Source organism: Colias croceus, chromosome 4, assembly GCF_905220415.1.
Source record: "Colias croceus chromosome 4, ilColCroc2.1".
Lineage (NCBI taxonomy): Eukaryota > Metazoa > Arthropoda > Insecta > Lepidoptera > Pieridae > Colias > Colias croceus.
Genome location: NC_059540.1, coordinates 11167086 through 11191070, shown reverse-complemented (window position 1 = coordinate 11191070; position 23985 = coordinate 11167086). Strand labels below are relative to the sequence as shown.

At 34.1% G+C, this 23985-nt stretch overlaps 2 protein-coding genes across 3 annotated transcripts; both read right to left on the bottom strand.

Annotated features, from left to right (window-relative positions):
• Positions 1 to 810: 810 nt before the first annotated feature.
• LOC123690832 (SH3 domain-binding protein 5 homolog) lies at positions 811 to 23538 on the bottom strand. Of its 2 annotated transcripts, XM_045634910.1 has the most exons (6): positions 23224 to 23538; positions 16786 to 16848; positions 8732 to 8909; positions 4245 to 4363; positions 3356 to 3439; positions 811 to 3154 (listed from the first exon to the last, which is right to left on the bottom strand). In XM_045634910.1, the coding sequence occupies exons 1-6, from the start codon at positions 23290 to 23292 to the stop codon at positions 2276 to 2278; spliced, it is 1392 nt and encodes a 463-aa protein (XP_045490866.1). In that variant the 5' UTR covers positions 23293 to 23538; the 3' UTR covers positions 811 to 2275. The 2 variants fall into 2 exon arrangements, with proteins under 2 accessions (XP_045490866.1, XP_045490865.1); XM_045634909.1 differs by lacking the exon at positions 23224 to 23538 and having other exon boundaries at positions 16786 to 17034.
• LOC123690828 (F-BAR domain only protein 2) lies at positions 20257 to 23228 on the bottom strand. The gene has a single exon (XM_045634904.1). The coding sequence runs from the start codon at positions 23159 to 23161 to the stop codon at positions 20489 to 20491; it is 2673 nt and encodes an 890-aa protein (XP_045490860.1). The 5' UTR covers positions 23162 to 23228; the 3' UTR covers positions 20257 to 20488.
• Positions 23539 to 23985: the final 447 nt, after the last annotated feature.

Here is a 23985-nt window from a genome sequence, read left to right as displayed (position 1 = left end):
CAGATCAATGTAAGCAATAGTTAAGCCACAGGAATATTTTGCAGTTTCTTCTTAGTTCAAATAATATGATGATATGAATATAGGCATTTTTTTTATTTTTCGCCAAACGACTTTTATCACCCTAATTTTTTTTTCAACAGCTCCTCCTAATAACCTGTGGGAGGTGGCGAATGTGTATAATAATGTTTTTGATTGTAAGATTTTATTCATACTTTTAACGATTTGTAACAGTATGGCACTAATTTTTCATTCTATTAGAAGTATTGCAGATACATTATAATGGTCAAAAATCCAAATGCCATACTGGTATAAGCCACGCAGATAGAGAATAGATCTGAAGATGGCGTCCACTCGCATTCGTTCTCGCTCACTCTCTATCGCTGTCTATATTCATACATTCTCTATCTGCGCGGGTTATAGGTACAAATCGTCCAATTTTTTTTCTTTTTCTACGACTCACAGTCGTCCGCCCCATGGTTTCAATTCGAGATAATATTTTATAGGTAGAATTATATTCAAATATACAGAATATAATGATCCCATAAAAGATTTTGCAGCCAGTATTAGGTATGGACTATTGACCAATATTTGCTTTTGGCCGTCGAAGTCATGTTGAAGTAGTATGTAAGTAGTATCACGTATTGCTTTCGCAAAGGGCAGTGTTGCTACTTAGAATATAATGTGTTGATTCTGAAATTGAACTCTACGAGTAACATGCCAGGATAGTTCTTATATTTTCATCGTGGATGAAGATGGCATAAGCTTCTTTGAAGTATAGGGATTATTGTGAGATGAAATGAAAACATCAAATCATTTATTTATCACTTTATTAGTTGTCTTTTGAGAAATAACATGTTACAATATTCGTGTTAGTTTAGAAAATGTGAAACATCAAGAAAATAGTGTAAAGTACACCATAAAAAGGTTAACATTATGTGCATTCAAATTGGTGTAACTAATTTATTCATTTTCCCATCGCTTAGAATATAATACGTATGGTGGGATTCATTACAAATATAACTTAAGATGGTTTAGACTTTGTTTCAGTCTTCCGTCGTTAAAAATTATGTGCATTGGGGTAATTAAGAACGAGGGTTTAAAGGAGGATTCAAAAGGTTTATACGGTTATATGCATACTAATATTTTTTTTTATTCTATGAAAGTATTAAAGAGAATAGGTTATGACTTATGATAAGGCTAATGGTTTGAATGATATCTTTATGCAGTTTCTGGGAGAGGACTATTTTATAGATACCCTAGGTTCGTAATTAGTCCAATGCACTTATCACTCTATCTATTAGCATATTTAATTATTCGAGTGGTTTTAGTAACTTTCCATAGCTACCGTAAATATAATATTAGTCATTAATGAAATATGCCTTAAAATTAACATTGAAAATACAGAATTTTTAAGACTGCCAAGTTTCACTCTGAATGCATTAATGATTAAACTAAGTCAACACTCAACATATTTATCGTAGGAATACCTTATATGCTATGAAATTACTGCAAAATATAACCTTATTATAACACATTTTACAACCTACAGGACTTGTGTGGTGTAAATGCATATATTATGCGAAATTATTATCAAACTGGCAGTTTGCTGATTATTAACATAAAATAATATAAATATATTTACTAAAGGTTTATAAACATGACATGAAAATAAACATTATAAAAAGCTACATTTCTAAAGAACTCTACAAGTCATAAACCCGTGTTTTTGCATGTAAAAAAATGAGAATTATCAAGTCAAAAATTTGCACTGTGTTTGCGTTTTCTTAAAGTTAGACTAAAAAGGTCAATATAATATTCACGGGGTGTGTTACAATAATAGTGTTTCTATTAAGTTTCAATACGATTTCCATCTCAGTACAATGCTACCCTGTTCCCTTTACCATTTCAATTTTTTTCACTACCGAATTTCTTCAAAAATAAGTACCCATGCCTACTAATATTAACAAATCTAATACTTATATAATATAGTTAATGATATTAAAATATTTTATATACTGTTTGTGTGAATATTATACTGAAATTATTTGTTATAAAACCTCTCGCATGTTTGCATAAAATGTATTTTTCAAATGTCCAAAATTCTTAGGAACCAAGTTTTAATGACAAACAACCACTAAACCCTTTAATTTTCATTACTAATTATCAAAGTCAAAATTTCCGCGAGATCAAATCTCGAATAAGAATAAAATTTATACAACCACATTTAATAAGAACTTTACAATTTAATCTATAAACGTGCTATATTATCTAGAGTCTAACTATTATCACTATCGGTGACGGTGGTCCCGGTCATTCTGATCACTGGATTCTGGTTGGAATCACTGGAATCACACTCTACCATTAAAATATCATCTGGACTGTCATTTCTATCCGAATTGCTCTCTGTATACGTTCCAGTCGGCGATTTGTCTTCAATAACTGCTTTTAAGTATGATTCCCTGTCCATTATAGACGCGTCTCTCGCCAACGCAAGCACGTCTAACGACATCATACTTTTGGATTTCTCACTTTTTCCAATCGGTATCGGGTTTTCGTACACCACTTCCCTGCTTCTGGACTTCATTCTTGTCAAATTTGTCTCTTTGCTTTCATATTTCGCGGTGTTAGTACTGGTTGATGGCGCGCTAGAATTCCTTGGCGGGTTTGCGGTTAATTTCGATCTTTTCTGCTGGTTATTTTCCTTCATCATCAGCAATTGGTCCAGTTTGTTGATCGTCTCGTTGAGCTCTTGCGCCCAGGCTTCATCTGTTTCTATATCTTTTGGTTTGAGTGCTAGTTCCCTGACGCGCATCCTGAGTTCCTGCAGACTGGTATCTTCATCTTTATCCATATCTAGTTGATTTTCATCATGTACTGGGTCTTTTTCCGCGCCCACGCCGGGTTCTCTGGGTCCAACTGGTATGGAATCTTTATCGGGTGGATATTCACCCCTTCTTCTGTGTATCTCTTCGGAAATTTCCTCTAGAGCTTTCAGAGACTTCGAATACCTGAACTTTGCATCTGCAATTTGTCGCTGCAGTTTCTCAATCTTTTCATTTTGTGTTTGCAGTTGCTCATCACACAGTTTCTTCTCTTCGAAGTAGATTCGCGATTTGATTATATTCCGTTTGAGATTCTCTTCAAGCTGAGTCACCTTTAAGAAAAATAAATATACATTATTTCGATGATACGCAAAAATTTTTAAAGACTGTGAACGCGAGTAATTTGTGAATGGCGAAAACCATTTCATGGTTAAATATTTCAAACCTTTAATCATATTATGGTTACTATTGTTTACAAAACTATCTTAAAGGTATCGAAAAAATACGCTTTAATTTAGAATGCAATACCTCACCTTTCTTTCAGCGGTGATAAAGGCGGCAGCTTTCTTTTGATGTTCACGACCACTCTCCGCCTTCCTCTTTTCTGCGTCCATAACCTGAAATTTCACAAGAATTTTCAGATATTTTTTTCAAATAAGAAAACAGTTCCTTATATCCAATAAAATAGTACTAACTAAAAAGACAGTAAATAATAATCGTACACATACATTGGTAATCTAAAATCTATTAAGCAAAGTAGGAAGAAGGGTTATGCTAATGGCCCTTCGCTTAGTGTACAATCCTCATAGCGTACTGCATATGTATGGTACTTTGACCCCGATATTCTAAAAGTAAATTTATCTAAATACTACACTTAATTATTTATTTAATTACTAGCTTTCCGCCCGCGGCTTCGCCCGCGTTTTCAAATAAAAACCAGCATAGTTCCCGTTCCCGAGGGATTTCCGGGATAAAACCTATCCTATCTCTCAAGTTGGATCGAACTGCACATGGTGTGCGAATTTTATTATAATCGGTTAAGTGGTTTAGGAGTCCATTGAGGACAAACATTGTGACACGAGATTTATATATATTAAGATGTTTTTATACAATACTTTCACAAGCAAGTATGACTTGCATGATTTTAAGTGACGAAGGCCATGTTTTCCAAAAACCTCCCTCTTCGATTGTTATATCTTAATATATCTAGGAACTTAATAATATCCTACGTTTACCTTAAGTCATAGATATGCAACATTCTTATAGTAGTAGAGAATCCCGCATAATGTTAACCTCCACCCATATTTACCGGGAAATTACATTTAATGTAAATGTGATCGAAGGTCGATCTATGCGAGGTCTATGCGGGTTCCTATAGTTTAGAACTTTAGACTATTATTTCTAACCCTAGATCGAACTAACCTTAATAATGGCATGGTTGAGCACCTCCTGCCAGTTGTTGTCGAATTGCCACTCGTCCTGCTTGCTGACGAAGCGCTGTTCAGCTAATGTCACTGTCTCCTTGGCTGCTGCGTGCAGTTCTGCGAAATTTATGAGATATAATATAATGAAATTTTTTAATGCAAGTTTTACTAAACTTAATATAATGGGTGTAACGATTTAAGTCAGAGTTGTGATAATTAATAACTCAGCCCCCGGAATCACAGACATCACGTGGCCCGATCGGGCCGCTCAGGGCTCAATGGGATTGATAATGACAAACTGATTATTAAAGTAGTTATTAAAAATATAAATGTGTTGAAAAGAAACCAGATTTTAATACAATTTTGATTGTTATGATTATATTAGAAATAAGCTGGTCGTAGCTTAACCATAAGACCAAGTAATGTAAATAAAGAAGGTTCAATTGAATTAGATACCATTTATTGGTTTTTTTCTGAAATGTTCCTTTAGACATTATTCTAGAAAAACAGAACAAAGTAAAAATTACAATTAAAGCTGTTAATGTAATTACTAGATAACTGCACCTTTGTTGTCCTTCAGAAAAAGATAAATTAAATTAATATATAATATTTTATCATGAATTGAATACCTACACTACTATTAGTAAATAACATGTGTTAAAATATCATTGTGATATTATTTTTAATTCATGCCTTATCTCATGTTTGGACATATTGTTATAGCATGGCAACAATTGTCATTTTGTGTTCATATAAATAACTATCTAAAATAATACATTGTTTCTAAATGTATGTATGGAATAACTATTTTATGAACATTTTTATCAGACGTTCCAAATAACGACGGAGTAGGGATTTTTAATCCGTATGTATGTAGGCCCTGTATTTGACAACCGTCCGTTTTCATTATATTTTCAGTTTAAGGGTTCGTTAGACCGGTTCAGAGAAGAGAGCAGATTCTTATCACGATGAACACAGAGTTTTTAGTATTTGTAGTAAGGTTTATTTTTTGGCATTTGACATTAAGAATGCTTGAACGCGCTTGGTGTGAAATAATAAGAGGAGCTGACCGGCTCCGATCGCGTATTTTTTTTCGTTCGCGCAGCCGTTCGGCTCCGATTGCACGCGCATCCGCTTTCAGATAGCTTCCAGCCGGTCTATGTGAAATAGTTGGCGGCTCCGCTCCGACCAACTCCAAGCATATACGATCCGGTCTGTGTGAAAAGAAAAATGCGCGCCGATGCTCTTCGACCCGGTCTGTGTGAACGGACCCTAAGTTGAAGTTGTTGATAAGCTTTTGGGTAATTTGGCCATCTATTACCCAAAAGCTTATTTTTTTAAGAAAAAAAATATATTTTATAGATACTTACAATAGCAGTCTCCGATAACGACTTAGAAACTTTAATAATTAAAAAAAAATTTTTTTGGACTTTCGCTTAAAATAATGGTTTCTAATAAAAAATAATATTAATATTAAATTGTCTCATATAAAAGTATCAAACATGTACGAGTGATTACAACAGTTATATAATTACACACAGCTGTTTGTTGTTTCACGTGATGTGCAAGGGAAGCGTTTATCGCAACATTTTATCAGTTAAAAATACACCAGTATTTGAACATAATTGCAAATAGCCAACTGTATTTGGAATTGTTGTATTTTGCTGTATCACGTATCTAAAATTTATAGAATACTTTATGAAGAATGCAACTTTTTGTAAAATTATTTGACTAAGGGCTGATTTTTCAATCCTTGGTTAAAACTTATTCATCGAATAACGTATTAAACTACCATTTCAAAAATGTATTCTAATCGTCCGTAGGTATTTGACAGTTAACACCACAACAAACTAATCAGTATACAGTATACGCCTATTACGCTAATTACCATAGAGAATTCCTGTATAATGTATTAATTCAATGAACGGTCATAGCTTTTCACAGCCAGTGAACAACGCAATATATAAATGCAATAGAACCATAGGGATGCGCTCAAAATAGGTATGATACCGTTTATGATATAAACCGGTATTTATACGGGATGTAAACATCGTAAACAGCGTTAGTTTATTGTCGTAGAAACAAATATCGACCTCTCTTTGCTGTATATGTGGATTATTACTATTTTAAAACGAGTATAAGCACGATTACCTTAAAAAAGGGTATTATTTACGAATGTGTTTATTACTTTTCGATTATGCATTAAAAATAGCTGATTTCAATTTTCTAAAGACCAAAAAAGTATGGTTAAGAAGCATTTGTTTTAAGGGAACAACGCAAGGCAGTAAATTAGGAATAGGAAAAACAGACGTTATAAAAATTACCTACCTAATGCACTAACTATCCTGTCCCAAAAATGTACAAATGATACATACCTACTTATACAGTTTTCCAAAGCTTCATATGTAATAACGATACCGAAAACGATAATCAATACCGGTATGGCTTCCCGTATTACTCCTACACTAGGTAGGTACACCTGTATAGTACTCATATCATGTGGGTTACGTAAGTACTGAGGTGTGATGTTGGCGTCATGTAAATTGGAGCTAATTCACAGAGCAGACCATCGTCTATCTTCATAGCGTGATCTAATTTATCTTAATTATCAATGCCGCAAAGAATGATGTAACAGATGAAATAAATCTATAATATATGTATATGCAATTTATTGGTAACTAGCTTACCGCCCACGACTTCGCCCGCTTTGTCTAAAACCTAATAAATTATACAGGGTGGAAGGTTAAGATGCAGGTACCTTAACCGTTGTAGCTACATGAAAACGTTCGTAGGAATGAAAAAGTTCGTAGTTCGTTCTCTTGAATCACTCTATCTATTAAAAAAAAAGAATCAAAATCCGTTGCGTAGTTTCAAAGATTTAAGCAAAGGGACATAGGGACAGAAAGCGACTTTGTTTTATACATACTATGTAGTGATTAGAAAAAAGGTGAAAAGTCGAGCCGTACCTATAAAAATGTAACGATGCATTTTTTTAATTATTCACTGTCTGATAAATGTCATCATTCATGATATTTCGATAAACATAATTGCATTATAGTAGAGCCATTTTAATAGGCAACATTTGACAGTTCAACAAAATTCAACAACGTAACCTAGTAACGACGACATAGAATAACATGATATTTCGTTTTGTTAGAACTGCACATTTGCTTAACTTTTTTCAATTATGATTACATATTTATAATAATAATGACCGATAAAAGTAATTTTAAGATTTCATTTTACTGATAAACCATACTAAACATAATAAATAATTTCTGAATTGAAGAACTGACGTCGCTACAATTTTGTGTCAATAAACCTTTTTTCTTTTTAAATACCAGAGACGTTACTCTAAAAATCGAAATCTGACATCTAGAATCGAATGCATTGATTACTTGTGAATAAAAATCATCATAAATTAATAAATTCGATTGACAAATGTTTCAAATCCGTATCGATTAAATCACTTTAATCGATGTTTTTAAGCAGGTTACCTCTCTTCGAAGATAAAATTGATAGACGTCAAATGTTGCCTATTAAATTGGCTCGACTATAATTAATAATTATAGACTTTATAGATAAAGTTCAATGTCGTTAATTAAATTATCTACATTTATTTGCAAATATGTAGTGTATTTTATGTTTGATAATGAAATAAAATGCTGAAAAGAGAGTTGTGCAATGTAATGTTTATATTTTTAACTACTGGGAAATATGGGTTTGATCTATATATCACTTGATAATAGGATTGTATTTATCTAGAGTAGTTTCTGTCATGTTATGTTAATTAATTATTAATTATTATAATGCGAATGAATTTAAATTAAATTTATGGCTATGTTTACCACTTGTCTAGTTTCCGTAGATTACTAGCCTTAGGTACTATTGCTTGGAGGCCACATTTTACGGTTTTTAAATGTTTTTTCCATAACATAATATATCATTAATGTGAACAAAAAATAAACGTATAATATGTATGTGCAGAAAATTTTCCTCACCTTGACCGCGGTGGGTGAGTCAAGTGCGAGGCTGGTCCCCTACGGGAAGCCGTCAATTTGCCAACATCACGATAAGATAACACTTTATTATTTGTACATTATTGTATAACACGTAACAAATTATTTTTCTTGCAAAATTATATTGCCAAGAAAAGCATAGAAAAATAATATCGTATAGTTAAACAGTATCACTTTATTTTTTGTGACGTAACAATGCCGACTTCCTTCTTTCTGGTAATCAAAATTTATCTGCATTGCAGCAAAGATAACCGGGAAATCTAACGGGACAGGCCTACTTAGTTTCCAAACATATGGTCACCCCACTCACCACTTACCCTTTGTATCAATCACTAACACCAAATGGGATTGTCCCTCTCAGTACCAAAACGATTAGCCACATCAATCACCGCTCGTTTTTCGAAATTATACCAAAAAGTCAGTGAGACATTCCCACATAATACCCAAACGTGTGGTCACCACTCACCACTCGCCCGCTGGAACTGCACCGCCGCGCGCTGACACTCAGAGCGCGCGCTGGTCGCAGCGGCCACCGCGTCGTAGTACGGCCGGGACTTGTCCACGCACGTGCCCAAACGTTTGGTCAACGCTTGTAAGCGGCGGGACGTCTCGTTCAGTAGTAGGTGGAATGTTTTCATCGACTCCTGTTGAATATTAAGTTGATATTATTGTTTGAATTTTTTTTTATTGTTCAAGTCTACAATATTATAAAGCTGGAAGAGTTTGTTTGTTTGAACGCGCTAATCTCAGGAACTAGGTACTGGTCCGATTTGATAAATTCTTTCGGTGTTTAGATAGCCTATTTATCGAGGAAGGTTATGTCTATATGATGTATATCATTACCCTAAGACCAACAGAAGCGGAACAATGCGGGTGTAACCGCGAGGCACAGCTAGTTTTGTAATATTAATATGGTTAGAACACGAATCGAAATATTAATAGAATATATAGATAGATATTTGGATATTATTTAAATGTTTGTTTATTAATTATTTATGCCAGACAGCTGCATGGTAATTAAATTTCATTTTAATGCCTTCCGATTCTGACTTCTAGCGGTAGGTATATCGTATTTCATATCATACCTTAATCTGAAATACTATAATAACACAATGAAAATCAATACTTTACTTCGATCAATATTACGAGAAACAGTACAAAAAGTACCACACGCGTCTAGCAATCGATACGTTATTAATTACACGTATCTCTATGAGATAACGACATAGAGAACACAAAGCTCATATTGTATTCAATCGCCGTGGATCAATCGTGGAATTCATGTCAATTAGGCTGAGGCCACATTACGACTTTTCCCGCAAGCGGTAAACCGCTAAAACCATACAAAGGTACCTACAGACAAAGGCCCGAGAAGCCCGCATGGTTAAAAAACTGTTTGCTGTCAATATACACCTATATATTTTCTATTAGTTAGTACTACATTGGGTGGAATCGCATTTTTAGTAGCAATCCGCGGTTTAAAAATTTGTCGCGGGAGCAAAGCAAGAGATTCAAATTTCAATATTCGTTTAATTAAATCATAAAACAACGCGATTGAAACGCCGCGTTTTAATCGTAGTGTGGCCTAGGCCTAAGCGGGGCAGGGACCCTTTCTAGTGACTACAACTCTACTCTCTTGGGCGCTTTCGAGTGAAAACACAGCGAAATCGATATGATTAAATAAATACTTATTATTCTATTGATTTGTAGTATTTGTGTTGTAGCTGTTTTGATGTTCATTCGATTTACACACTAGGTAATATATGAATTTTTACATTTGTGTGTTTTGAACCTGATCTGTTTTCGTAAAATAAATTTATTACCACTAAAGAATACGTTACTCAAGTCTACATTTCTATAACTGTATTTATTTATGAAAACATAAAAATAGTCTTATTTCCGTCCAACCATGATCCTATATTTTCTATTCAACTATTAAAATTGTATTAAGGCAGTTAAATACACTGCATTTACATTTTATTACCGCTACATGATAAATTGATGGATCTTCATATTATTGGCATTATCGGTTAATATAAAAAACTACAAGCTTCATTTACGACCATATCAATCATTATTCCGTTCCGATTGAGCGATGTTATTTATGATTAGAAAAATAAACATTATATACGAGAATGAAGGAAAAAATAAGGCTAAGGTTAACTTATTTTTATATCATAAGTACATTTTTTATTTATTTTCACTGATAAACATTAGAATGTATTATTTTGTGAGTGCGTAGTCATGACAAATCAAGGTAGACTTTTATCTTGGAAACAAAAGAAAATATATAACATGATTGAGTTTATTTACTTATAGCTCAGGAACGTACGCTATAATTATGTAAATAAACGCAATACCAACATAGATGATTCCATATTTACAATAATTTGTCGTAATACATAATATAGAGCCGTCAAAAAACTGCAAGTCTGTTTATCGACTTTTTACCTGGCTACGACGAAGTAAAACAAAACTTCTATTTTTAGTATTTTCGAATATACGAGCATAATAATACGATGCACTATAATTAACAAACTGTACCTACATCATAATTCAATAAATAACATGAAGCGCCTTAATCGTCTGCTGATTATAGGCTATGTTATATCATACAGCTTAATATAATATTCTCTGGCCTGCATAAATTAATTTTAAAGATATTAGATTATTCTATACATTTTGCGTTATTTATAGTATTCAAATACTCTGTAGAGCTAATTTTATATACCTGATTTTTTATTTAATTTTGTTGAATGTACTAATCTCAGAAACTACGGGAGTAATTTCCAAAATTCTTTCTATGCGAGTCCGATTTAAAAGAAATATTTCAGTATTAGATAGCCCATTTATCCAGGAAGGCTATGGGCTATATATCATCACGCTAAGAGCAATAGGAACGGAGCAATGCTGGTAAAACCGCGGGGCACAAGTAGTCTTATATAATTCCAAACACTTTAACTATAAAAAAGTATACCTTCCACTTATCTCTCAAATGTATTCTATAGAATTTGATAGAAATTTTTATAGTATTTTAAACTGTATATACTACGAAATTATTAGCCATAGCATAGCAGGTGCCATGATACCCGACACGTCGTCATCCTTCAAGTATTCCAACGAGTTATAAGCAGGTTGTTGTAATCTTGACATGGGCACGTACTATGTACTATGGAGTAACAGGATTCCGCTGCCTTGTTATGCAATATGACGGATAGCCATATTGTTTGCTATAAATATATAGCGGTTTATTAAGGTTTAGCAGACATACTGTTACATATGGTATATTATCACTACATAGTATAAAATAGGAACTATATTTTCTATCACCAAAATTTAAATTTGTCATCAAGTTATATCACCTAATAAGTAGATCTATCACCACGAAATATTTTCGTTCTCAGATAAACAAAAATTGTTCCCAGGTATGAATTATCAAATTAATGTTAATATATTATGTGTAAAATAAGAGATCGATAACCAATAAAATTATATTGCATTACATGAATATAAACTTCGTTCTTATAATAACAGTTTTGTTACTTAAATGATAGCTCTATAGTTCAGGATACATCGCCCATTTTTGCAAGTGACTACTATCAAGCTGATTTTCCGTTTGTAGCTTTATTTTGATGAGACACCGAATAATTTCGTGTACGAAACTCTCGATTGTGGTAGCTAACAGAGATAACAAGGATAAAATTTTTTGATTTGATGGTTCTCAAATATTTTTTACGCAATTTGTAGGACAATATGTCTGTTGAATTATATAAACATTAACTAAGTGAAAACAAAAAAATCAGCTTGTTAGTAATCATTTATGATGACCTCGTTATCGATACACTTTGGAAAGGGGGACTCTTTGAACAAACCATAGATTTTGTAGGACAAATATCTTTTCGAATAATTTAGGTAATTATCTTGAGATTGAACAAAAAAAATTCATTCAGTTAGTAATAAATATTTGAGAACCATCAAATCAAAAATTTTTATCCTTGTTATCTCAGTTAGCTACCACAATCGAGACTTTCGTACACGAAATTATTGGGCGTCTCATCAAAATAAAGCTACAAACGGAAAATTAGCTTGATAGTAGTCACTTGCAAAAATGGGCGATGTATCCTGAACTACTATGCTCAGAATGGTAGATCTGTCACCAAATAAATCGACTATCGATCCCTGACTGCGACTCCTTTTTATTTGATATTTTGTCACCAATACAGTAGTAACATTTTATTTCGTTCAGATATTAAATTATTAGTATTCGTTATCAATTTAATACATCAATTTATAATTTTAATGAAAAAATGCCACGGGGGTGAAACCGCGCGGCACAGCTAGTAATTTATAAGATAATGTTACTAGTTTTTACCTCAGACTATGGAGTTTGGATAAAATTGAAATGAATATGGCCCCGACACCAAAGTCTAATCATTTATTACTCCAGAAAGCCCAATCACAACAAGTTACAAGTTTTGCTTATAAAACCAATTAGGCCATGTAACAAACCAAACTTATGTACCAATTTTGGCAGAAATCCGAAAAGTAACTCAGTTATACCAAATATAACAAAAGTTACTCAGTAAATAACATCCGCATTATTAATGAATCTTCACCATTAATAATCCAAACAAACAACAAAACAGGGAGATATCTGTTAACAAGCCGGGGAGATTCACCCACTTTTCATATTAATTAAAAGTGGGTAAACTCATTAGCTTAAGCTAGATTAAGCTGACAAGACACGCTACCGTTTACATATTGGTATTTTTTATTAACATACATAATATGGATATAAATTATCAAAACATTGTTTGATATAGATTTTATTATTATTGAATAATTAATTAATAACCTTGACATTTATCAACCTTGATGATAAATACAATATTGTATGGGTGCAGCAAAATATTGGGTCATTTATTTGCGTCCTGTGTTTTTTTGTGTCGGTCTAAAATCTTAATAGGTCCTATGGCAGGTAAAAAATTTAAACATTTATTAGTCACGTATAAATGCCTTCAACAAAACAAGACACATTTTACAAAACATGTAAGGAGATATTTTTGTAAGAGGGATAAATAAATAGGTTAATTTTTCTACTAAACACCTACTAAGCATTAATCGACGAGGTGAACGATTAGTTCAATCAGAAACAAGCCCCTCAAACGATCAAGTTGGCCAGGGGAGGCCAACTTTATTGGACCCAAGATCTCTTGTTCACTAACGAGACCCTGTGCGATCTACCGTAGGTAATTGGTAGATCGCACAGGGTCTGGAAATCTTAAATGAAACAGCATAATTCAGTAATACTATAAGCTATCGCGTCACGTCCAAATACAAATTGTATTAATCTAATTTCCTATAAACCTTTTACGACCCATCGAGCCAACGTCACTCATACTTAACAAGGCATCATCGTTACGTAACAGTAATGCGGCATTTTAATATACGAACTTTATTGGATGTACCAGCCATGCCAATTTATAAAGGTTAAAGTGTGATTTCATAATACACCGGAGAGTAAACGGGTCTTCGAACAACTTTAACGTGTATTTTTTTATAGTGAACCAAATGGTTGAATCTTTTAGGTAGTAAGAGTATCAAGGAAGGTCAATGAAGACCAATTAAATGAATTACTGGAAATCGATATGTCTGTCCGGATAGTAAAGATATCTCTTTTAATAGGATATAATGACGAACTTTAAACTACTTTAAACTAACTAGGCCCCTGTTAATAAAGCTACCTATAATATTTATTGAGATTTTGCTGTTATAGAAGAGGATTGAATCTTGATAGTGAGATAAAGTTTCCATTAGACCTGGATTTTTATAGGATTAAACATCGAAGGATGTAAAGTATCTAATTACAGGTGCTGGTGATAAAAATAGTGTAGCTGTTTATGGTACGCTTGAACAGGTACTCCTCATAATAGTTATTCATATATTTTTGAAACTAACATACAAAATATATTAAAAGTGTTCGAAGATGCCTTTGCATAGTGAAGAATAAAAGTCTTCAGAGAATTTAAGAAAATTGGAAATTTAAACATAACCAGAACACGAATCAGTCTAACACACGAGTCATATTTTACTAACCTAGTTACATTTTCATGACCCTTAACGAATCTATCACAAAGATCTTGTCGAACGCTTGACCAAATGAAATCATAAATCAACTCCTTCCATTTATTTGCACAAAGGTGACTCTCGATCTCGACAAGTTTTGTCACACTTGTAACTAGCAGTACCTACATACATACACCGGTACCTACGTAATACGGTAAATATCGCGTTACAATGGCCCTGGCCCCTGAATGTTTAACGACTGGAGCCAGCTGTGTGCCCGAGCGTGAATTCTTTATACGGAAACGACTTGCTGATCGGCCCAAATTCACACTCCTCGGAGCTTGGAATACTTATTGAATAATGAAAAGGGAAGATGATCTTTTACAGATCAAATAGCAATGAGAAAAAAATAGTTAGGTATATATTTTTGGCAATTCGAGATGACCCAAATTAGACTTTTTGGTAAGTTGTTTAAGTGGCAATTTTATCTTGTTTGGCTTTTAGAAAGAAGACCTACTTAGGTATTAAAAGTAATTTATAAACAACATCATTATAATTTTTAGCCGAAATGATTTTGTTTAAAACATAGATTTTCTTCTCCAGTCAAGATATCTAGGACACGACTGATTATAAACATACATCATTGCTACGAGTAGTTGTCTGCTTATTAGAGCTCATAAAATGTATATTGTTTTCAATTCAGCAAACCAATGTGCAGTGAGAAATACAACCCTTTAACTTCTTACGAAGCCATACTGTAAGGTATCCTTCTTATCTTTTAAAAATCCGCTTTACGTTCCTGTAATATTATATGCACTTATCCCTAATAATATAAATGCATAACTATGTATCGATTGCCATCAGGTAACAACTGAACTTATATTGGTGAATTTTGGGCCAACTAGTGACTAGGCCCCAGGGGATATAATTAGGTACGTGGGAATAAAATTTGATGGAGCTAAAATAGGGGAGGTAAACCGGAAACACATATGGCTCTGTTTGTGGCCGATAAAGAAAGTTACACGCGTGTAAAACCGCGGGCGGAAAGATAGTATTTCATATCTATAGTAAGCCATAAGATACAAGTTTATCTTGCACGGAAATCGACACGCAACCTCTCACTTTCATCGTAAGCTCGCAATATCTTGACAAGTTTTTGTTTTAGCTAATCGCAAAATGATCAGATTCCCATTGTGGTACCTACTGTTTGAGTGAAAGTGTTTTTGTTCGATAACCATTAAATACTAAATTCGGATTGTATTTCGCAATCAGATAGTAGATAGATTTTCACTGGTTATTTTGGTTTTCCAACGAAATTGTGCGGGAAAAATTGCTTCTATTATAAATTGGATACCACCCTTAAGTTACTAATTTAATTTAATCTATAGATTCTATACTACCTATACTAATATTATAAAGCTGAAGAGTTTGTTTGTATGTTTGTTTGAACGCGCTAATCTCGGGAACTACTGGTCCGATTTGAAAAATTCTTTCGGTGTTAGATAGCCCATTTATCGAGGAAGGTTATATAATATCATCACGCTATGACCAACAGGAGTAGAGCCACGGGGGTGAAACCGCGCGGAGCAGCTAGTTTTTATATAAGGCTCTAATCTAAACGTTTATGTAAAAGCAGAAAAGGTCGGTAAAATGTATAAAATATGTAATCCGTTCCAGCCTTTTAAGACGTCCACTGCAGGACATAGGCCTCCCCAAAATATGTAAATGATGGGTTTAATAGGTATTATTAAAAAAATATAGCAAGAATATTGAAATCACTTTTATATAAATTCACGAGAAAATTGAACTTAAGGAGATATAATTAAAACATCTTAAGACATGGCTGCGGGAGATTGAAAATATTAATTTCCTATGAGATTGCTTTTCTTGGCTTTCTAGAACCAAGTTCCGCAAGATGCCGTTTAATAAAAAACCGGTCAAGAGCGACTGCCACTCGCTTGTCAAGGGTTCCGTACGTACTTGCCTTGTGTTTGTCTTTGACAGGTTGAGAGGTTCCTGTATGTGTACATAATAAAAATTCAGTACAAAGCAAAGCGTGTTTTTATTTTAAAACATCGATTTGTTATCCTACACACACCTCCACACTTAGTACGTACTTACTCTGATAAGGAGATTCAGATTAGCATTAGGCTTGAGTACTATAACCTAAATACCTATTCCTACATACATTATAATATCACGTTCAGGTTACAGAAAAAATTTGATAAAATACAGAATACAGTTAAAACTTAATTTACGTTAAAATTAGATCATATTATAACAAATAAAAGCGTGTGTGAGGAGCACACGTATCAGAAGTGAAACTTCTTTGGCAAGATTTAAATTAACAACGTGACGGTATTTCCCTGACGCGACCTCGTAATTTTACTCTCAACGCGCCTAAAGAAGATTCACTTCAAAAAAATAAATATAAAAGTAGAAAAATTGACTCACGTCAAGCTCCAGTTCCAACTTATTGATCTCATCAGTGGCCGCGTTCAGCTTCTCCAGCTCCACCTGAAACCCGCGGAAGAACTTGAGACAATCGCACGGAACCCGCACTCTGTACTCCCAAACGTACGGCAATAGCAAACAACATGTAGAGACGGGAAACATACGAGACATCGTTGTGACACAACATAGTCGTCTTATCGCGAACTATATCACTATCTATCTCTCGTGATAACACTTTTATCTTACTAAGAGCTAGCGCGCAAGAGCAACTTTTGTCTCCGCAACTATTTTGTCTCTCCCATCGACTCTATGGGAAGTTGCGTCGCTACATGCGCGCACTTAAGATACTAGCCCATAGAGTTGATGGGAGAGACAAAATAGTTGCGGAGACAAAAGTTGATCTTGCGCGCTAGCTCTAAGAGTAGGTACCTTACAGATTGTTTCCTGTCCCTACAAAAGCACCTAGCCATATAACCAAAACGTATACTTACATTTTAAATAAATCGACTCGCATTTTTATAACACGGTAAAGAAAACCTCGCATTTAAATTCTTATTATTAAATTTATTTCCGATTACAATTAAATTACATAAACATTACATACGCCGTAAATTTTACCATACAAAAATATTTAATTACCAAATTCAGTTATGCATCGGCTATCGATTCCATTTTTGTATTTTTTGAAGAAATAAAAAAAAAATATGCAATCTAGGTATGCAATATAATTTGACAGTTATAAATAATACTTAAGACATATATAATTATACAAATTTAATTAATGGAATGGTTCAACTGTACTAGAATAGTTTATCTACACTATGTATGTTATATGTTAGTTACTGAACACTTCACTTTTGGTAAAGTTCGACTTCTACGAGACATGTTTAGGCCGTGCTGCGATTTGTTTCATAAATTAACAATAATAAAAAAATAACAAAATGAGATTACACTGGAGTAAAAAATAAAATTCTACTGCACTAGAGAAAAACTTAAATTCATTCTTTCAATTAAAACATTCAGTTCCAGAAACAAAAATTAAATTCATAATAATACCTCAATTTTAGAGATTCAAAAAAAAATCAATTACATTGATTGAATCCTAAAAAATAATTCATATGTTAACAAATTAAACAAAACATTTTTTGCAGCAAAAAATACACAACTATAACAATAGATGTATTTAATGTATATCAATATGAAAAGATAAAAGGAATATAATCAAGTTCTTTTGTATTTAACATAAAATAAAAATATTACTACATAGCTAAGTTGGTGGTCCCCCTACAAGAGCCATTGCAATCTACCAAATGAACTTGTCTGATGTACAGATACAGGTACATTTTTTACATTAAAAAACACACCAAGATTTATTATTGCACATGTGGGGGCCGTGTGTACCTAACATTAAGAAAGCCATGACCTATAACAAATATATTGACTTTAATATTGACCTCAAGAGGTAGATAAAGAGCAATATAATTTAGAGATACACTAATGTAAATAAACATTATTAATTAACTGTATATTTTGATACTCTGAATGCGATGCTCATTAAAAGGATTCACTCTCTTAAAGCTTAATTCTCTTGGTGCATTAACTTACTTTAAAACATTATATAAAACTTTGTGATGTCTTCATTTATACAGATTTGTGGATGAAATTTACGCAATGTACAGAATTATGGGATTATTAGAAAAATGGCACGTCTCTACAGTGGTGGTCACATAATTAAAGACACCCCCGAATTGACCATAAAAGATTTACATTAGGAAGTACAATTATCTGAAAAAGGTATTTAATCTAGTATTATTTTTATTAAACCATACAAGACAATATGTTCTTTAAAATGAGGGACAAAAAATAGTTATATTCCTTGTTAGTTTCGACACTTGCTCTCTGTGGGAATGTAACACAAACTTTGTTAACGTACGTATAGCTGGCCACTTAATTAAAGACAACAAGAAATGAGTTACAATTTTTTATAAATAAAAAGAAACAGCATTGTGCTTTACTTCCTTTTGGCTCGTAATTTCATAAATCGTTGACACTATAATTTTTTTGGTTATTTTTAACTTTTAAAATTAAAACGTTTAATAGTTTTAAATTTTATTATCAATTACTATGGTTAAAAACAAGAGTTGCGACTCCTCCGCAAGAAAAAATATTTCTAACTTCCATGATAATTAAACTGTTTCAAGGATATGGTTATGAATGCTATAAAATATGTCAAGATGTTCCACACGACCGAAAACGTACTCAGAAAAGCAAAACCAAGTGAAATTACTCGGCCGAAAGATTAAAAAATGTGATGTTGTTGGCTAAAAAGATCCATTTAAAGGGTCGGAACTGATACAGTTCAGAGTTGTATGGTGCAGCAGGCTTGAAGGGGGGTCTGCAAGCACAATTAGACGGAGACTGTGTGAGGAAAACTTGCACTGAAGAGTATCTCGGAAAGTACCACTTTTGAAAAAACAAAATGTGAAGGCAAGATTTCACTTTGCTACAAAATACGAACAATGGACTGAACGAGAATGGAAACATGTGCTGTTTCTGCATGAAACTAAGATTAATATGATTAATTCTGTCAGAAAACAATATGTAAGACGCCATCTCAATAAGGAAATGGATCCAAGATACCTACTCTAAAAAGTAGTCATACATGGGGGTGGAAATATCAAAGTGTGGCGCTGTTTTTCTAGACTTGGTGTTGAACCGGACAAAAAGACAGAAGGCAACATGGATAAATTCCAGTACAAGTATATTTTAGAGCAATCCATGCTGCCCTATGCAGAGGAAAATTTACCTGTTGTTTGGACTTTTCAACACGATAATGATCCCAAGCACACAGCAAAAGTAGTGAAGTGCTTGATAAGGAACCAATCTGTAACTGTTTTGGATTGGCCCCCTCACAGTCCGGATTAAAATCCGATCGAAAACTTATGAAATCAAGAAAGAAAGAAGTCGCGGCAAAGCGATCATCAAACATCGACTAACTTTGCAAAACATTTTCGAAGAATGGAACCAATTTAGTGATGCAACTTGAACAAAATTAGTTGCTTCCATGCCCAAGAGATGTAAACCGTCATTACTGCCAAAGGACATGCAACCAAATATTGAAAAGTGTACAAATGTTTTGTAAATACGTCAGGTATTTTGTGTTGTAAAAATAATCTCATTAAAATAATTTTTTTTTTATATTTCTTATAAGCGAGTCTAATGTCTTTAATTATGTGGCCAGACCTTTGCTAGGTTAAAACTGCTAGTAGTAAGGATGAACCGAATAAAATCTAACAAACCGACAAGTTTTGTAGATAAAATTTAGTTTAGCATTAGACAACACATACCTGAATATTTTAAAATTATTTAACAAGTTCCAATGGTAGTGTAAAAAAAAATGTTGAGATAAGTGTCTTGGGTAGTATAAAATGCTCTTAGTGTCTTTAATTATGTGACCACCACTGTATATAGAGAAATAAGTTAGTTCAGCAGTGAATACAGATTACAATTGTAATATAAAATGCTGTTAATTATATTAAGTAACTATAACTATGATTAATATCGAAATTGACAACTAACATGAATTAAACAAATCTTTTGTGGACAGGAAACAGTCCTATAAGGTACAAAACATAAGAAATTTTCCAAAACTATGCCTCATGTACAAATTTACATCCAGCATTTTTAAATGATAAAACAAATATCAGTGTAATTCACTATCACAAATATATTTGCCAGAAACGAAACGTCGCTTTACGAGCGAGAGGCGGTACCCGCTCCCGATTAGCTCAAACTCGATGCCCGATAACGTAGCGCCTTCGCAATTAAATTGTGCTGAAATCGTCGTTTTGTTCGATGGCCCTTTATTCAACTCGAACCTCGCCTTCAGGGACCCAACGCCCCTGTCTTCAGTGTGTTGAGACAGTTCTGTGAACCGCCACAGTGCTTGCTCTGTCTCAGCGTTCCAGATATTTTTCGGCATGGCTATGACATTCCGGACTGAGCCTGTCATAGGCACACAGACTGATACGTTCAGCAGTGGTGATGGAGGACTCATAGCATGCAAGTTGTACTTATAATCCACTTTTAGATCAGTGTGGTCTTGTTCACACTTCCAATATGACACCATTTGCAGAGGACAGGAAGCGGCGCCTGTTTTCGGCCGTACCTGGTATTTCAAAATATCAACGTTGAAATACTGAGCCGTCGGATTTTTCTCCGATTGTCGTTTCAATAATGATGTCAATGCGGGCATATTGAATTCCAATACAGTACTATCGCGGGTAGACATCATTGTGTTTATGCTGATAAGCTGCTTATTTGGCAAAACATTATCCAATCTGTGTATGTTTTTCAGCCTAAAGCAAAGTTTGGCAGGATTTGGATTGTTGGCTAAAACTCCAACGATTCCTGTTGGGAATGATAGCATCATATCACCAGACATTTTAACTTGACACTTGGATTCCTCAGTGCCTCTGAAATATGAATGAATAATTTCATGAAATGCAACAGCTAATGGAATAGTATCTGCCATGCCTATAGTCAGTGGAGAGGGACCTCTCGATCCCGATGATCCCGCAGTTCGGAAGTCACCCTCTGAACGCCTCGACGGTGGGCGAGGAAGTGAAATAGTAGAAATAGTGGGTGTTGACGTTCTAAAATTAGACTGAACAACTTCCCCTACCTCAGTAAAAAGATCGCCAGCATCTGTTGTAGAAGTTACAGGAGTTGGACTTTCAAGCAAGTGTGTTGGATTTCCTTGTAAAGGTGCATAAGGATTTGATACATTACCATGAGGTGAAGTGGGATTACTTACATTGGGACTTGGAAAAGAGTTCAAATCTACAAGGTCACTACTTGCTTTACTGGCATTGGCATTTGAACCACGGCGTGTAGTTCCTATTTTGTAAAGAGATATATTCTCTACTGTCGCCCTCAGCTCATCGACACTTGCAGACATAGGTGGATTACCATTACTGATAGGTTTAATCTCCACATGAATCTTTTGTTCCCTTTCTTCATCGGAATCTGAGTCTGTTGATGAATAGACACTCCCCTTTTCATCTTTAGGTCTAATACAGTAACCCTCTTCGTCAACTTCAGGGGAATTCATTAAATCCTCCTTGGTAGCAGCCTCTTCTTCCTTTTCTTCCAAATCTGATTTCTCACCAGCATTTGAGTTCTCTGATATTTCATCCTTCTTCTTTTTGGCCTTTTTCAATTTCGTCTTTGTTCTACGGAACCACTTTGATTCTCGCAGGGTGGTTCTGTTCATGTTGTCATCTTTTTCGGTGGTAACCGGTGTTGCTGGAGTACCACTTGGACTTGAAGGTGCTGAACAGGGTGCAACACCTTCAGGATTAGTACTTGGTTCATCTTTACTTTGGAAATTTGGGGTAAACAAATTTAAAAGAGAGGTAGTTCTTCTTGAGGTTTTAGTTGCAAAAGATGGCTCCTTTTTAGGAGCTTTAGCTACCTGAGCAGGTTTGTGTGAACCATTGGATACAGAAGAAATCTGATCAGCTTCAGATATTGAATTATTTGCTGAACTTGGCTTTGGTAATGACAGAGGTAGATCCACAAGATTCCCTTTTTCTATTGCAGTATACTTTTCTATTAAGAACTGCTCCAATAGTTTTTCAACAGTCAATTCAAGACATTGATGCTTAAAATCTCTGTGCACTTGTCCCATCAGATCATGGTTATTCTGTATAAGGTCTGCATATGAGTTAACAAACTGTTTCATTTGTTTGAGATGTGCTTCCTCTACATCTTGGAAATGTTTGCATGTTTGTGTCATTTTCTTTTCAAAGTCCTGCTTTACAAAGTTATACTTCTCAGCCAGCTGTCTATAGTCCTCATGAAGCTTTTTTATTTTCACTTCAGCTTTTTCAATATCTTTTGCTGAAGCATTATCCTTCCGTAGCTTTTCTAACTCAGCAGATTTTGTTGTATACACATCTTTAGCTTTTTGTAAAGCTTGCTTAGTGTTTTGAATCAATAAAACAACTTCGAGAGTGCTTGATTCCGAATCTTTCACAGCTTTATGTTTTTTGTGTAATTCTTCAGCATAGCGGGCTACATCTTTAACCAGTTCACTTACTTTTTGGAACATATGCTGGTGTAAATTCGACAATTTTTCTGCCGAACACTTGAGCACTCCCCAAAAGGGAGCGAAAGTACCTTGGGCACAGTTACTGTTAGCTTGTTTCGCTAGCTTCGCTAAAAGTTTCGAGTTCGACTCCTCTATATTGGATCGTTCTCTAAGATACTCCGAGAGTTCTTTACTAGCTATGAGTCCGTATTTCATGTTTTGATATAAAATATCGTATCCATTGTGTTCGTTGGCGAAATAATCTACAAAGTTGACACTCATCTTTGCTGTTACAAAGGCAACGTTATAAAATTACTCAACACATGTTATTGTCACTGACTGACCTGTATTCTAGGATCGAGCTCAGTATCACCATTGTCGTCGGCTGGAATTGTAAACGAGGATTCTTCCATTGTAACGCCTAGAGCTAGGAAGCCACCCAATCACCTAAATTACATCACCGACACAATAGTTTGTAGCGTCACCTTCACTTCGTTATTGCAAAAAATTTAACGTACAAACATAAAAATTACATACTAATAATTTAAATTTGACACTAATTTGTTAATTATTAGATTGTAATCATATAACATTCCAATACAATAAAATTAAAGGAATGAAAAACTTTTCAGATGACGTCCACCTCCTTCCTTCGCTTGACGTAAACGTAAACTCATCATAGACAAGAATCAAGATTATAGCATTAATGATTATTTTTATGGTAGTGATGTTTAAAAACGGTAAATTGTTCGGTTTGTTTATCACCCGACTAGCTTTTCCTCGCAGCTTCGCACGTATTATCAAAAACTTAACAAATTATATACTGAAACGTTCCTCTTGAATTTATATATCTGTGTAAGAAAACCCGAACAAAATCTGTTCCGTAATTTTAAAGGTCTTGTATACAAACACACAGACGGCGGGAAGCGTAGACAGAGTAACTAACTAATAGACCCAATGACGATACCTTTCTCACTTACACAAGAAAGAGAGCGAAAATACCATAACAAATGCATAAGACAAAGACACAAATACCCAATTTTTTGTCCCTTAGTGTGTAACCTGTTTTTCAAGATCAGCAACTTGAGTTGCGAAACAAACTTTGA